This window comes from Oncorhynchus keta, unplaced genomic scaffold (genome assembly GCF_023373465.1).
Source record: "Oncorhynchus keta strain PuntledgeMale-10-30-2019 unplaced genomic scaffold, Oket_V2 Un_scaffold_6615_pilon_pilon, whole genome shotgun sequence".
Taxonomy (NCBI): Eukaryota; Metazoa; Chordata; class Actinopteri; order Salmoniformes; family Salmonidae; genus Oncorhynchus; species Oncorhynchus keta.
In genome coordinates this window covers 95,200-112,451 of record NW_026290988.1, presented here as the reverse complement: position 1 = coordinate 112,451, position 17,252 = coordinate 95,200, and the positions used below count along the sequence as shown (strand labels likewise).

The 17,252-nt window shown below is 43.9% G+C and overlaps 1 protein-coding gene across 1 annotated transcript in view; it reads left to right on the top strand.

The window, feature by feature from the left end:
* The first annotated feature begins 54 nt into the window (after positions 1-54).
* The window catches only part of LOC127929335 (histone-lysine N-methyltransferase KMT5B-like), a 44,668-nt gene continuing 27,470 nt past the window's right edge, over positions 55-17,252 (top strand). The window contains exons 1-2 of the mRNA XM_052517311.1: positions 55-365; positions 16,364-16,620. Of these exons, the coding sequence (XP_052373271.1) occupies positions 16,446-16,620 (175 nt within the window). The 5' untranslated portion in view covers positions 55-365; positions 16,364-16,445. The remainder of the gene's footprint in view (positions 366-16,363; positions 16,621-17,252) is intronic.

Sequence of the window (17,252 nt, the reverse complement as noted above, 5' to 3'; positions counted from 1 at the left end):
GATTTCTGTATTGCCCCTCTGTGCCCAGATGTATAGATGTATCGTTTGCTGGCGTGTATGGATTTAACTACAAGTACCTTAGAACCATAGCTACCGCACATCAACTTGTGCCACAGATAGGTCGACCGGGAAACCGGTTTCTGAACAACTGGTTAAATTGTACTTGGAAGAAAAAAAAAGAGTAGTGGTGAGAGTCAATGTAGTATTGCCGTATAGAATAGTCCTTTGTGCTCACATGCCATCTTTATGCAGATAGATTTATTGCACGATATTTGCTGCTCTTCACTTGCTTTCTATCGGAGTGTGACTACAGAAGAGCGTAGATCCTATCAGCTGTCGTTGGATTCTTAGGAAGCGCTTTAGAGGTTTGTTTATGCAGCACTACTTTTGTGTACATCCGATATATATATATATATTTTTTTTTTACAAAATCAGGAATTAATAGTGTTTTATTTCTCGAAATCATCAGTTAACTTAATTGAATTGTCAAAACGGCTTTAATATATGTTTAATCTTAAACTATTGGACATGATTGATGCCGAATGGCTGGAGTATTCCTCGGGTCTATTTCTTCTGGATGGCAGTGCTTCGCCTTTCTCCTCGCTCCCTGTGCTATAGCCGCCATCTTGAATTTTAATCTTAATTTCTGAAATGTTTTTGTTTCCGACGATATTTTTTTCCCCGATTACAGTTTCGTACCAATTCTGGATTATTATTTTTTTTTGTTGTTGTTGAAGGATTATCTAATGTTCCTGCTCATCTTGGAATAAATATTTAGTGAGTATTTTTTTTTTAACGTTATTTGTTCAATCGGTGAATGGTCGTTGCTAGACGTCCCTGACACTTTTCTATGGGTGGAAAAAATGTTTTCAGAACGTAAGTTACCTCGCTAACAACTGTGCCGTTTTGTAGTCAGCTAGTTACTGTAACATTTGTCAGATCGTGTAGATAACTAGAGTGCTGTTAAACATCCAAAACTCAGCCATGATAGTAAGTTACCTAGTAATAAAGAAAACAAACGAGATATGGACAAGCTAGTCAGTTTTCCTGAACTAGCGTTAGCGATGCTAGCCTGCTAGCTAACCTCGGTTATTGGGCCTGAGCGAGGGTTTTGTCTATTTTGCTTTTCAAAAACAGATAGTTAACGTTTAGCTACGTGTTCATCGTACATTGTTTGTATATTAGAGGTGTATTTAGGCTCGACTTTTGTGTTGAAAATCACTAGCTAGATTGTTTCGGTACCTATCTAACTGGTAGATCATTAGCTAGCTATACAGATGATTTGCTTTAGCAAGTTAACACGGGTGTTTTACTCTACTGTTATTGATCAATGTTAGCTAACTAACATTACTAAACCCTGTTAACACCAAGGCATTGAAAGGAATATTAGCAGTGCCGGTGAGTGAGACGTATGTCAACTTTCTGTAAATAGTTAGTCGCTTTCAAGTTTTCAAGCCATTTGTTAAGCTAATGCCGGGCCAACCTACATAGCTATGTAACATCGCTAAATATTGTGTAATGTCCACCCTCTGACATGCAAATAGACTACATTAACGGCGAGTTGGCTATCATCAGGCCTCTGTTTGAAATGGAAAGTTGACAAACATGTATCAGTGGTGTCCTTCCGGGTTCCTCGTTGAACACTTTTCTCAAAACAGTCAACTAACTAAGCGAACGTAAACTCGCACATGATGTGGTAACGTTTCTGACATTGATATACCCCTCAGAATGAGGTGTTGCACTAATTTGCCCGCTGGTTTTTGACGAGGCCCTGTCAGTACAACCTCTTGTGTTGTTGTTAGCTTGTACTGACGTTACGCCGGGGCGTATTTCAGTTGCCAAGTGTTCAAGGGTGTAGCTAGCTAAAGAAGTGTTACCAAATCCATTGTTCCATAAAATAAATGCATGGCTTCTATTGCCCTTTAGCTTAACTTCCGATCAATATTTTATTGTTATGTGTGTGTCTGGCTGCCAAATAAGACATCATCACGCACGTCTCAAACGTACCAAATTTGAGTCGGCCAACGCGGCTTCCCTCATTCGACCACTAAGTGGCGCTGCAGATATAATCTGAATCAGAATCTGAAGATTCTACACCATTTATATTTTAGATTATTATATAGATTTTTGGGGGTTGAACTCAGTCTGGGTCTCAATTTACTGTTGAGAGTTAAACTATAAATCACTTTTTTATTTGTCACATGCTTTGTAAATACAACAGGTGTAGACTAACAGTGAAATGCTTACTTCCCAACAATGCAGAGAGAAATATATAATAATTATAGAAAGATATCAGGGTTTAACGTTTTTAGCAGGTAGGAAATATGACATTTTCTTTTTTCTTGTCTGAAAACTCCCCCCTCCCCACACACACACACACACATGTAAAAAAGGTCTAACACAAATCAAATGCATTACTATCTTTCTTCCCATAGAGCATCAGACAATGTAGGCCTGTCTCAAAATACAACACGGCCCCTTTAAGGCTTGCCTGGAGGTTGGTGCACCACCCTCGGTAGCCTGTGAAATATTGCAACGTTACAATTACACCTAAATGCTTTTGGTCTTTTTCTAAAATAATACCCTCCAGGGCTTGAAATTGAGGCCATCCTGTCTTCCCTGGGACAATAAGATATACAGTACCAGTCAAAAGTTTGGACACCTACTCATTCAAGGGTTTTTATTTGTTTTTTAAACTATTTTCTACATTGTAGAATAATAGTGAAGACATCAACAATGAAATAACAAATGGAATAATGTAGTTACCAAAAAAGTGTTGAACAAATCAAAATATATTTTTGATTCTTCAAAGTAGCCACCCTTTGCCTTGATGAAAACTTTGCACGTTCTTGTGCCAACCAGCTTAACCTGGAATGCTTTTCCAACGGTCTTGAAGGAGTTCCCACATATACTGAGCACTCCTTCACTCTGTGGTCCATCTCATCCCAAACCATCTCAATTCGGTTGAGGTCGGATGATTGTGGAGGCCAGGTCATCTGGTGCAGTACACCATCACTCTCCTTCTTGGTAATATAGCCCTTGCACAGCCTGGAGGTGTGTTGGGTCATTTTCCTGTTGAAAAACAAATGAAAGTCCCACTAAGCGCAAACCAGATGGGATGGCATGTTTCTTCAGAATGCGGTAGTAGCCATGCTGGTGAAGTGTACCTTGAATTCTAAATAAATCACCAATAGTGTCACAGCAAAGCACCCCCATACCATCACACCACCACCTCCATGCTTCACAGTGGGAACCACACATGCAGAGATCATGCATTCGCCTACTTGGCTTGTTGATGTGGACACCAAGGAACTTGAAGCTCTCAACCTGCTCCACTGACCACGCGGTCAGGTCTCTGACCTCCTCCCTATAGGCTGTCTCGTCGTTGTTGGTGATCAGGCCTACCACTGTTGTGTCATCGGCAAACTTGATGATGTTGTTGGAGTCGTGCCTGGCCGTGCAATCATGACTGAACAAGAAGTACATGGGGGGCCTGAGCATGCACCCCTGAGGGTCCCCGTGTTGAGGATCAGCGTGGCGGATGTGTTGTTACCTACCCTTACCACCTGGGGGCGGTCCATCAGGAAGTCCAGGATCCAGTTGCAGAGGGAGGTGTTTAGTCCCAGGGTCCTTAGCTTATTGATGAGCATTGAGGGCACTATAGTGTTGAACACTGAGCTGTAGTCAATGAATAGCATTCTCATACAGGTGTTCCTTTTGTCCAGGTGGGAAAGGGCAGTGTGGAGCGCAATAGAGATTACATCATCTGTGGATGTGTTAGGGCTGTATGCAAATTGGAGTGGGTCTAGGGTTTCTGTGATAATGGTCTTGATGTGACCTTTCAAAGCACTTCATGGCTACAGACGTAGGTAGTCATTTAGGCAGGTTACTTGAGTGTTCTTGGGCACAGGGACTATGGTGGTCTGCTTAAAACATGTTGGTATTACAGGCTCGGACAGGGAGAGGTTGAAAAGGTCAGTGAAGACATAATCTTAGCCAGTTGGTTAGCTAGCACATGTTCGCCGTACACGATAATGGTAATTAGTCTGGCCTTGCGAATTTTGACCTGTTTAAAGTTCTTACTCACATTCGACTGCGGAGCTAGCATGCTCACAGTCTTCCAGAAGCATCACTGGTGCTCTCATGAATGTTTTCAATGTTATTTGCTTTGATAGCTGTCTTTGTTTCAAGATAATTGTGTAGTTTAGCTGTGTCCTGGTGATTATCTTTTCACTGGGCAGCTCCATGTGCTTCCCTTTGTAGTCTGTAATGGACTTGCAAGCCCTGCCACAGCTAACAGCTAGCATCAGAACCCGTGTTGTACATTCATCTTAGGTGTATCACATTTTGTTTGAATTCAATCACCGGTCAGGGAGTATCACATTTTCATTTCATTACAGTACAACGGTTTGATTTGTTTGATCGTAGCTAGCTACATAGCTGTCTTTGTTTCAAAGATAATTGTGTAGTCTTGACCGATTTCCTAGGTTGTTTGGTTCTTTTAACTCAGCGTATCAACACTGCTTTAGCCAGCTACCCCGAATTCAGCACTGTAGAATTATTACAATCAGATTTAATTAGTGTAGTAAAAATAACCTGTCTTAGGTCTTCACTGTATCTTTTAATCATTTAAGAATGTGAAATGTCAGAATAATAGTAGAGAGTGATTTCTGAACATTCAGACGTGTAGTCCGCTTGTCATTCAATTTCCTTGCATTAGCGTAGCCTTTTCTGTAGCCTGTCAACTATGTGTCTGTCTAGCCCTGTTCTCTCTTTAGACCATACAAACGTTCCAACTTTGGCCGCGAACCCTATCCTTTGGTCCCAGCGCGTCTTGCGTGGGTTCCAGGTCTCTGGTAGCCTCTGGAACTGCCAATCTGCGGCCAACAAGGCAGAGTTCATCTCAGCCTATGCCTCCCTCCAGTCCCTTGACTTCTTGGCACTTTTCTGGAAACATGGATCACCAATAACACTGCTACTCCTACTGCTCTCTCCTTCCGCCCACGTGTTCTGCGCACACCCCGAGAGCTTCTGGTCAGCGGGTGGTGGCACCACCTCATCTCTGGTGGTCCCATTTCTCCCCTTACCCATCTGTCTATTGCCTCCTTTGAATTCCATGCTGTCACAGTTACCAGCCCTTTCAAGCTTAACATCCTTATCATTTATCGCCCTCCAGGTTCCCTCGGAGAGTTCATCAATGAGCTTGATGCCTTGATAAGCTCCTTTCCTGAGGACGGCTCACCTCTCACAGTTCTGGGCGACTTTAACCTCCCCACGTCTACCTTTGACTCATTCCTCTCTGCCTCCTTCTTTCCACTCCTCTCCTCTTTTGACCTCACCCTCTCACCTTCCCCCCAGACTCACAAGGCAGGCAATACGCTTGACCTCATCTTTACTAGATGCTGTTTTCCACTAACCTTTGCAACTCCCCTCCAAGTCTCCGACCACTACCTTGTATCCTTTTCCCTCTTTCATCCAACACTTCCCACACTGTCACTCGGATATCGCGCCGTCAGCCTTCGCTCTCTCTCCCCCGCTTCTCCTTTCCATCATCTTCTTCCCTCTGCTCAAACTTTCTCCAACCTATCTCCTGATTCTGCCTCCTCAACCCTTCATCAATTACTGCATCCTTTGATAAGTCAAATCCTCCAGGCCGGCTCGGTCCTCCCCTCCCGCTCCGTGGCTCTGGGCGAGCTCACAGAACAGGGCTCCGGTCTACCTTTGAGGAAATCATTCCTCCCTGCCTGGCATCCTTTCACATCCTCTCTACATTTTCCTCCTCTGTCTCTGCTGCTAAAGCCACTTTCTACCATTCTAAATTCCCCTGCCTCTAACAGGAAGCTCTTTGCCACCTTCTCCCCTCCTGAATCCTCCCCCCTCCCTCCTCCCTTCTGCAGATAGACTTCGTCAACCATTTTGAAAAGAAGGTCTGACATCCTATCCTCGTATTGCTAAGTCAAGAGACACCGCCTGGTTCTGCTCACACTCCCTACCCTATGCTTGACCCACTGCCCCTCTCTCTCCAGATGAAATCTCGCCTTGTGGGCCGGCAACAACCTGCCTCTCTTGACCCTATCCCCTCTTCTCTCTTCTCTCAGACTTTCAAGACCTTCTCCCTTACCTCACCTCGCTCATCAATTCATCCCCTGACCGCTGGCTCGTCCCTCCCGTCTTCAAGAGAGCGCATCCTTCTGAAAAAACCTACACTCGATCCCTCCGATGTCAACAACTACAGACCAGTATCCCTTCTCTCTTTTCTCTCCAAAACTCTTGAGCGTCCGTCCTTGGCCAGCTCTACCATCTCTCTCAGAATGACAGGGCTCAAATCAGTCAGGTTTCAAGACTAGTCATTCAACTGAGAGACTTCTTCTCTGTATCACGGAGAGCTCTGGCTAAAGCTTTCACTCCCTCCTCTGCTCATCCTTCTAGACCTATCGGCTGCCTTCGATACTGTGAACCATCAGATCCTCCTCTCCACCCTCTCCGAGTCTGCCTCTAATCCTGGCGCGGACCACCTTGGATTGCGTCCTACCTGACAGGTCGCTCCTACCAGGTGGCGTGGCGAGAATCTGTCTCTCTGCACGCGCTCTCACCACTGGTGTCCCCAGGGCTCTGTTCTAGGCCCTCTCTTATTCTCGCTATACACCAAGTCACTTGGCTCTGTCATAACCTCACATGGTCTCTCCTATCATTGCTATGACGACACACAATTAATCTTCTCCTTTCCTCCTTCTGATGACCAGGTGGCGAATCTCTGCATGTCTGGCAGTCTTCAGTGTGGATGACGGATCACCACCTCAACCTGAACCTCAGCAAGACGGAGCTCCTCTTCCTCCCGGGGAAGGACTGCCCGTTCCATGATCTCGCCATCACGGTTGACAACTCCATTGTGTCCTCCTCCCAGAGCGCTAAGAACCTTCTGCGTGATCCTGGACAACACCCTCGTTCTCAACTAACATCAAGGCGGTGTCCCGTTCCTGTAGGTTCATGCTCTAAACATCCAGAGTGACCCTGCCTCACACAGGAAGCGGCGCTAGGTCCTAATCCAGGCACTTGTCATCTCCAGTCTTGATTAGCAACTCGCTGTTGGCTGGGCTCCCTGCCTGTGCCATTAAACTACAACTCATCAGAACTGGTGTTCAACCTTCCCAAGTTCTCTCGTCACCCCGCTCCTCCGCTCTCTCCACTGGCTTCCAGTTCTGCTCATCCGCTACAAGACTGATGGTGCTCGCCTTCGGAGCTGTGAGAACCACCTCAGATCCTCTGATCAGGCCCTACACCCAAACAAGGGCACTGCGTTCATCCACCGGTGGCCTGCTCGCCTCCCTACCACTGAGGAAGTACAGTTCCCGCTCAGCCCAGTCAAAACTGTTCTCTGACCTGGCCCCCAATGGTGGAACAAACTCCCTCAGACGCCAGGACAGCGGAGTCAATCACCACCTTCCGGAGACACCTGAAACCCCACCTCTTCAAGGAATACCTAGGATAGGGTAAGTAAGGGTCTGTAATCCTTCTCACATCCCCCAACAAGATTTAGATGCAAGTGGCTGTTTCCACTGGTGGTCATAAGGTGTATGCACCAATTTGTAAGTCGCTCTGGATAAGGCAGCGTCTGCTAAATGACTTAAATGTAAATGTAAATAATGGTGGGGCAAAAAAGCCTTTCAGTCAAAGGTCAGTGCCACAATGGCTACAGATGTGCATTTATCAGGTTACTTGAGTGTTCTGGGAGAGGGACGTAATTTTCATCATAGGTACATGTTGGTATGACAGACTCGGAAGGGAAAAATCCTGAAACACTCACATTGTCATGAGTTCGCCGTACGTATGGTAATTTATTTGGCCTTGCGTGGAACCTGTTTAAAGTTCTTACTCACATCGACTGCAAGCATCTTCCGGATTGGTGCTCTCATGAATGTTTCAATGTTATTTGCTTTGAAGCGAGCAATAGAAGTAGTTTAACTCCCGTCTGGTAAGCTCTTTTCACTGGGCAGCTTCGGATGTGCTTCCCTGTAGTCTGTATTTTGCAAGCCCTGCCTCATCCAGATCGAGCATCAGAGCCGTGTGTTGTACGATAGGGTCGATCTTAGTCCTGTATTGACCTTTTCCTGTTTGATGGTTCATCAGAGGGGATAGCAGGATTTCTTATAAACTTCCGGGTTAAGACCATGGATGCGGCAGCTTTTAGCTGGAGTGTGGAATGTTGGCTGGATGTAATCCATGTCTTCTGGCAAACGAATGTACAGCTGGATGTTTACATCACCTTTTAGCCAAAACACGCAAACCTTTTAGTCTGTTTTCAAATTCCTGACAGTTGTTTTTTTAGTAAAAATATTTACTATGAGAAAAGTCATATTGGTGCATCGCTCCCTGTAAAATGTCATAGCGGTGCTCGCTTCCTTGTAAAATGACAAAACAGTGCATCCTCCCTGTAAAATGTATTTAATTTTTTTTAACTCTTCAATATTTTCCGAATGCACTGTAGGTAGGGGTAAGTAACTAGGCAACAGGATGAATAATAAACAATAACAGATGTGATGAGTCAAATGTTCCACTGTAGAGCAAGGGGTGTGGTCAATGCAGAAAGTCCAGGATAAGAGCTAGTTCGTTAACTATTTAATCTTCATGATATGGCACATCAGGTGTGAAGGGATTATCTTGCCTCAGAAATGCTCACGTTAACAGGTAAACTAATTACCTGTATGCAAAATTTGAGCGAAATACTGGAACATTTCTGTGATCTTTTATTTCAGCTCATAAAACATGGAACCAACAACTTGTTGCGTTTAAAAATATATATTTTTGTTCAGCGTCAAAAACCACCACCTGAACAACAATAAATGGTTTGGTTCACCTTGGACACGGAATATACCTGGTAATAAATGGTTTGGTTCACCTGGTGTCATGTTTAAAGTTCATCACCACCCCCCAGTACACTGAGAGCAGTTATTCAAAAACAGCTGGTGCTCTCAACAAGTTGACAATGTCAGGTTTTAGTGTCGGGTGCGGATCATTTTCCTCGACCACAGACATTTTTGTCCAGTGTTAACTGGACAAGCTACATTTCACTTAACAGTTCACCTCACTGAAACAGGAAACTTCATTCTAAATGCCCGAAGTAATGGTTTTTTCAAGAACACCACACAGTCATCCTAGCTGACATCACTCCGGTGAGGCACTAAAATTCGATGTTAGTTTTGAAGAGAAACTGTACAATAACAGCAAACAATACTGTAAACATTACAGCTGCAATCAGAGAACTGAGCTGAAATGTTTGAATTGTTTTGGCAAATCGAATCCTTTTAAAACAAACTCTGTAGCTGATGAGTAAAGAAGAGGTTTTGGTTGTTTGTACAGTAATGTTTACATACATTACCATTTGTAATGTGTAGCCAACAAACATTTCAACTCTGTTATTACAGTTGCTACATTGCAAAACAGTATATTACAATTCCTTTAAAAAATGCGAAAAAGAGTTGGGTTATTACAGTTTTGCTACGCTATTGTTACAAGCTGTTTAATTTTATAAAATTGTTCTAATGTGATGTCACATGTTTATCCACACAGGACAGTGACTTGTTTGTGGTCAAAACAGAACATTATAAAGAATACTAGAGCAGTGTAAAATGTCATATCGGTGCATCGGAGGCAATTCACTGGGTAAAATGTATTTAATTTTTTTTTTTTTAAGTGAAGGGGTCTGAATATTTTCCGGGTGCACTGTAGGTAGGGGTAAAGTAACTAGGCAACAGGATGAATAATAAACAATAACAGCATGTGATGAGTCAAATAAGGTAGAGCAAAGGGGTGTGGTCAATGCAGAAAGTCCAGGTCGGAGTTCGATTAACTATTTAATCTTCATGATATGGCACATCAGGTGTGAAGGGATTATCTTGGCGAAGAAGAAATGCTCACTTAACAGGTAAACTAATTAGTGTACAAAATTTGAGCGAAATACTGGAACATTTCTGTGATCTTTTATTTCAGCTCATAAAACATGGAACCAACAACTTGTTGCGTTTAAAAAATATATTTTTGTTCAGCGTTAAATACAAAAAGCCACCACCTGGTGGACAAAGTCACGGATGCTGTTTCCATCATACAAGAATAAATGGTTTGGTTCCACCTGGTGGACAAAGCAATATGTCACCATCATGATTCCATCCCATTAGACCCCCAGTTAAAGGAAGAAAATATTGAACAAAGATGGAGGCACTTTACTGAGTCCGATGACAGGCTTGGTTTTAGTGTCGGGTGCGGAAAACATCCCTTTTCCTCGACCACAGACATTTTTGTCCAGTGTTACCATGATAGCACACTGGACAGACTCTTAACAAAAAGTTCACCATGACTGAAGATCCTCGGAAACTGCCTGTCAAATGCCCGGAAGGGGTTTCTTTGGGAAGAACACCTCAGCTGTTGCACTAGCTGCCTCCCGCCATTGATGAAACTGAAAGCTTACCTGCATGAACCAGCCATGGAAGGAGAGGAGGACCCATTGAGCTGGAGGTAGAGGCACTTTTGAAGAGAAACTCTGGTGGCAGAGAAATGAATACTGTAAACATTTTAGCTGCAAAAAGGCTGCCCACAAACTGAGCTGGAAGATGTGCCACACGTTCAGCTTCAGAGCGATTATTTTACAGGGAACAAACTCTTAGAATGATTCCAGAAAGGTGGACGTTTGCTGGTCTGCCTGGCAAAGAACTAAGATGTTTTCTCAGCACATCCAGCAAAACAGTATATTACCATTTGTAGTTAGTCTACTTGTGCAAAATCAATTTAAAAATGATAGCCTTATATAAGAGTTGGGTTATTATAGTTTTGCTTTTATTACAAGCATGTGGTGATTTTTGTAAATTGTGCTGAACTGATGTCACATTTTTACTACTATTTGGACATTATTTGTTTTTAAGACCGGTCAGAACATGCTAACAATTAGCTATTTTGACTGTCCTATTTTGACTGTCCTATTGTACCTGGCATCTAAGCTGCTGGTCATTTCGAAGGCCTACGTTTTATTTACATATTTTTGTTGCTCAATAGGTGCGATATTCCTGCTGCTGAACAAAAGTCTGATTGTAGTTCTTTGTGTTATTTCTTATTTAATAGTTTTGTTATATTTTGTATCTTGTGATTCACTGGGTAGGCTTCACTGTTTTGTCCTGTTTTTGAAGCAGCACTGCTAGTCATTTCCATTCAGGAGGCCTAAACTTTCTCTCAGGCGTTGTTTTCCTTATTAAATATTTACTATCTATTTGCAACGGAATTTGCGTGTTTTCTATTTGAAGAAACGTAATGCTGTTTGTTCGTTTGCCAGCATGCAGAGTTAAAGCCTTGATTCCCACCCTGGGTGATCTTCTTGTTTATATAAACATTTGGTAATAGCGTAAACCCAAGGATGGTATGAAGGTATCACTGGGGAGAAATGGATACCGCCCTATTGTAAAACATCACTGCTCTATAGGAGATCTGCATGGAGGAATGGGCCAAAATACCAGCAACGGTGTGTTCAAAACCTTGAAGACATGGATACCGCCCTATTCCAGGTTTGGTGCATCGGTACCGCTTGCCGTGCGGTAGCAGAGAGAAAGACAGTCTATGACTTGGGTGGCAGGAGTCTGATAATTTTTAGGGCCTTCTGACACCAACTGACATAGAGGTCCTGGATCTCCTCATTCCATCCCAATACTCACCCACTGTTAAAGGAAGAAATCTTAGTGGACAAAGATGGAGCACCTGTGGTCGACACCATGGATGTCTGACAGGCCATGGATGGAGGAAACAAAAAATGTACTCACCCCTCTGTAGCGCCTTGTGGTCGACACCATGGATGTACTGGGCCTGACCCACTACCCCCTGTAGCATTGTGGTCGACACCATGGATGTACTGGGCCGACCACTACCCTCTGTAGCGCCTTGTGGGTTGGGCAGTCTATGGATGTACTGGGAAGAAGGGCTCCCTACTGTAGCGCCTTGTGGTCCACCATGGATGAAACTGGGCCACCTGCATAACCAGCCATGGAAGGAGTGGAGGACCCATTGCTCTGGTGGCAGAGAAATGAACGTAGCCGCTTTCCTTGTGGTACCCACTACCCTCTGTAGCGCCTTGTGGTAACCATGGATGTACTGGGCCGCACCCACTACCCCCTGTAGCGCCTTGTGGTAGACGACACCATGGATGTACTGGGCCACCCACTACCCTTCTGTAGCGCCTTGTTGTCGACACCATGGATGTATGGGCCGTCCCACTCCCCCTGTGGTGATTCCTTGGTGGACGTCGACACCATGGATGTAAGAACTACCCCCTGATGGCGCCTTGTGCATCCAGCACCATGGATGTAGTTAGTTACCCACTACCCTCTGTAGCGCCTTGTTCTTTCCATGGATGTACTGGGCCTTATACTACCCCCTGTAGCGCCTTTTGGTCGGATGTAATTCCTCTGCAGTTGCCATATCAGGCGGTGAAGCATTCAGTCAAGATGCTCTCAGTGGTGTAGCTGTAGAACTTTCGAGGATCTGAGGACCCATGACTAACATCTTTTTGCAGCCTCCTGAGAGGGAAGAGGCGTCCTATTGTCCTGTGCCTTCTTAACGCCGTGTTGGTGTGTATGGACCGTGATAATTGATTAGTGACGTGGACACAGAGAAGCTTTCAACCTGCTCCACTACAGCCCCGTCGATGTAGATTGGGGGCGTTGCTGTTCCGTTTCCTGTAGTCCACCATCGGCTCCTTTTTGTCTTGCTGACACGTTGAAGGAACTGGTTTTGTCCTGGCAACACACTGCTAGGTCACTGGACCAAACTTTCCTCACAGGCGGTCTTATTAAATATTTGGTGGTCAGGCCGAACACCGCGTGTTTTCAGAGAACTTGATGATGGTGTTTTGGAGTCGTGCCTGGCAGCAGTCCTGGGTGAACAGGAAGTACAGGAGGGGATTCCCACGCGTCAATGCTGTGATCTTCTGCTGTCCAACTTTTCATTATGTAATCCCAAAATGTTTACTGCATATTGTGCAGAAATGACTCTCCGGGGACATTGTGCATCTCCGCTGCTGCTATGGAGATGGGCTGTAGGCCTACTGTTGTTCCCATCTATTAAGTGTAGAACTAAGACATGGTTTGTCTTTTCATTTTCTTCTCTTTTAAAACAGTAGCCATTGATAATTTTAGCCATTTTGCTTTCCAAACTAGGTTTTCCCGACACTGAATTGATAAATATTGCGATATGCCTTCTGGGCCGTCTTCTACTTTACACTGACTGTCACAACTCAATCATCTATTAGGGTATTTACCAAGCGGGCTGCCTTTCCTTCCAACTGTAGTCAATGTGATTTAAAATATATGAATTACGGCTAGGGAAGCTAATGACCCTCTGTGGCCAAATCATGCTTTAGTAGCTTATATGAATGATTCGATTTAGTTCTGTACAGCCAGGAGTAGGCTAATGGATGTAATTTTGGCAATTTAATTCAATTTACTTAGGCCTTGTGTTTGAATGACTGGGCCAAGCTACCCACTACCCCCTTGTAGCGTTGCTCTTGTATTGGTCAGCACCAGAAACAAATGGCCCAACCAGACTCTGGCGCCTTGATGGATCACAAATTCATACAACCAGTAGGACCTACATAAAATTAAAATGATCAGAACCTTTAGCTTCAAATGTTGATCAACTATTATTTGTTAACATTATTAGTGCAGTAAGGTGTGGTGAATGGGCATCTGGCTACCAGACAATGAGAGAATGTTGAAACCAGCCCCTGAGCGAAAGAGTCTACTGGTTTCAATGGTAGATGTCTATAAAACAATAGACTACTGGCTTTGAATGCAGATGTCAAGATAAAACAGTGGTACTGCTTAGAACTGGTAGATGTCTATAAAACAATAGACTACATCTTTTTGCAGATGTCTATAAAACAAGAGACTACTGCTTTCTTAATGACCGTGTTGATGTCTATGGAAAACAATAGATTACTGCTTTCACAGAGATGTCTCAACCTGACTACTGCTTTCAATGTAGATGTCTATAAAACAATAGTTACTGTTTCACCATGGCTAGATGTCTTAAAACAATAGACTACTGGTTTCAATGGTATATGGAAGTCCTTATAAAACACTGTCTATTGTCATAGACCACTGGTTTCAATGGTATATGGAAGTCCTTATAAAACCGACTACTGGTTTCAATGGAATGTCTATAAAACAATGACTACTGGTTTCAATGGTAGATGTGCCTAAAACAATAGACTACTGGTCAATGGTAACAGGAAGTCCTTATAAAACAATAGACTACTGGTTTCTGGTAGATGTTATAAAACAAAATGTTTACTGCAATGATAGATGTCATAAAACAATGTCTACTGGTTTCAATGGTATATGGAAGTTGTTTCTAAGGCTTGAGCAGGCCTATTTTTCCCATCTGATTGATTGTGGTAAGAGTCACACATGCAAAGCTATTTATTTTCTTGTGTCCTTCCCAAATTGCTGGCTGGGGTAAACTAGGGAAATGCATGAATTAATGTACTGTAATAACATTGTGCAGGTTCCCACAAGACATTTCTAGTTTCACACACTGTCAAACTCAAAGATTGGGAGAAAGACAGGTTCTTGGTGCTGTGTGTAAACAGCAGGCCCAGGGAGGAAAATAGACCGAGGAAGGCCCACAGCAAACCCTTTTTTGTTTAATTTTTCATTGTTTTTATGAATGATTCACACTTTTCCACACTTTTAATTAGCCTACTCCAGCTGACTATGTAATTTTGCTTATGTAATATAAATTTACTAGGAGGGTGCACAGTGTGAGCTCAATGAAAATGAGGCAAGGCCAATTCTCAGGTTGAAAAAATAAATCATAGTATAATTTTTCTTTTAGTAAAGGTTGAAAATTGGTCCACAGACCGTCACCACACAAGAGTTAATGTGATTGATGTCCTGTAAACTCTTCAATGTTATCGGAATCTTCGAACATATTCCAGTTTGAATTGTCCTGTAGCTTAGCAACCGCTTCATCGGACCACTTCCGTCACCGGTACTTCCCGTTTTGAATTGTCCTGTAGCTTAGCAACCGCTTCATCGGACCACTTCCGTCACCGGTACTTCCCGCTTTGAATTGTCCTGTAGCTTAGCAACCGCTTCATCGGACCACTTCCGTCACCGGTACTTCCCGTTTTGAATTGTCCTGTAGCTTAGCAACCGCTTCATCGGACCACTTCCGTCACCGGTACTTCCCGTTTTGAATTGTCCTGTAGCTTAGCAACCGCTTCATCGGACCACTTCCGTCACCGGTACTTCCCGTTTTGAATTGTCCTGTAGCTTAGCAACCGCTTCATCGGACCACTTCCGTCACTGGTACTTCCTGTTTTGAATTGTCCTGTAGCTTAGCAACCGCTTCATCGGACCACTTCCGTCACCGGTACTTCCCGTTTTGAATTGTCCTGTAGCTTAGCAACCGCTTCATCGGACCACTTCCGTCACTGGTACTTCCCGTTTTGAATTGTCCTGTAGCTTAGCAACCGCTTCATCTGACCACTTCCGTCACTGGTACTTCCTGTTTAGAATTTTTCCTTGTAAGCAGGAATCAGAAGGATATCGTTATGGTCATATTTGGCCAAATGGTGGGTGAGGGAGAGCTTTGTATGTGTTTCTGTGTGGAGTGAAGGAGATCAAGTCGCCTCTAGTTGCACAGGGGGACATGTTGCAGCGTCACCTCAACAAATACACAAGTTGCAATTTATAAATCTGGTTGTGCATCAGCAGTTTCTCTCATCATTCACTGACAGTCACTCAATTAGCCCTTGTCAGCAAAAATATATATATTTGTAAGTTAGACTAGCGGCTAGCTATCTAAACTTGTCGTAGTCATGGGTGAATTACCGACCACTTTTGATTTTTAGTTTCTCTCTCTCACTCAAATATCATATTAAAAACTGCAAACATTTCTCTCCACCATATGGGAAAATGTGTAGATTTGCAGGAAATGAGCTCTGAAACTGCATGGTTTTGTTTCTGCCCTATTGGCAAAATCAGTATAATTGCATGAAGTTATTAAATTGCTAAATCTTCTCTTCGCCCCATGGCAAAATGTGTAGAATGGCAGGAAATTAATTATAAAACATTTTCTTCTCTGCTGTCCGGTGTGGGGGGGTGGCTAAAGTGATTTGCTCGCAAGGTGGGGGGCAACAATTTCTCATAGGGGCCCCAAAATGCTAGGGCTGGCTCGGACTTAAAATATGGGTACGCAGGCACTTTGATCGGGCCCACACCCATCTGTTCAGGGTGGAGACCATGTCTTCAGTATGACTGGATGATGTAATGAGATGGTGTGTGGTCTCTAACTGGGTCTTCATCCATTCCTCTTCCCACCCCAGGTGACAGCCCCTAGCTTCCAGTCTTCCCCACTCTGAGTGCTCCCTCAACTCAGAGACTCAATGCAACTGGACCAGGGGGCTTATGGGTATGAAGTGGCTGGGCCAATCCAAGAGCATGGTGTTGAATGGCAGCAGGTACTCCACCAGTGAGCAGCAGCCCGTGAGCCAGAGCCAGAGCCAGACCCGCTCCCAGCAGCAGCTACACCCACAGAGGAGCTCTCTCCGACCAGGAACTGGCAGCAGGAGATGTAGCCGCCGTGAGTACTTGGACTGGGAATATATTCTATCATATGTGGGTCATATTCATAAGTGTACACCATATCAAAACATTTTACAATGGGAAAACATTTGCAGCAAAAAACAGAGTTTCTTATTGGACACGTTCAGGTAATCCTGTCCCATTTTCAGTCCGTTGGCTTCAGTTTGTTTCCTCGTGAATGACCCTGGGCCTAGTTCAGTTAGGACACAACATTTTGAAACGGAGCCGTAGGCCTACTGTGTACTTGATACTGTCCAATAACAGCACAGGTTTTTAGCTTTCTGTTGCAAAATGTTTCGCTATGGAATGACCCACTTATCCTAACCTTAACCAATAGTGGGGGAAATGCAACAAGATTAGCGTCTTGGGAGCAGTTCCCAACCTTTTTCCGTTCCCGGGGAACACCAAATCACTGTCAAAAGCTCCACCATTCACGGAACCATTTTAACCTCTCTTGGGTAAGGGGCAGTATTTTCACGTCCGCATGAAAAGCGTGCCCAAAGTAAACTGCCTGTTACTCAGGCCCAGAGGCTAGGATATGTATATAATTGGTAGATTTGATAGAAAACACTGAAACAAGTTGTCCACTGTTTTCAATGGGTGTCACTTTTATTATAAGGCGACATCCTC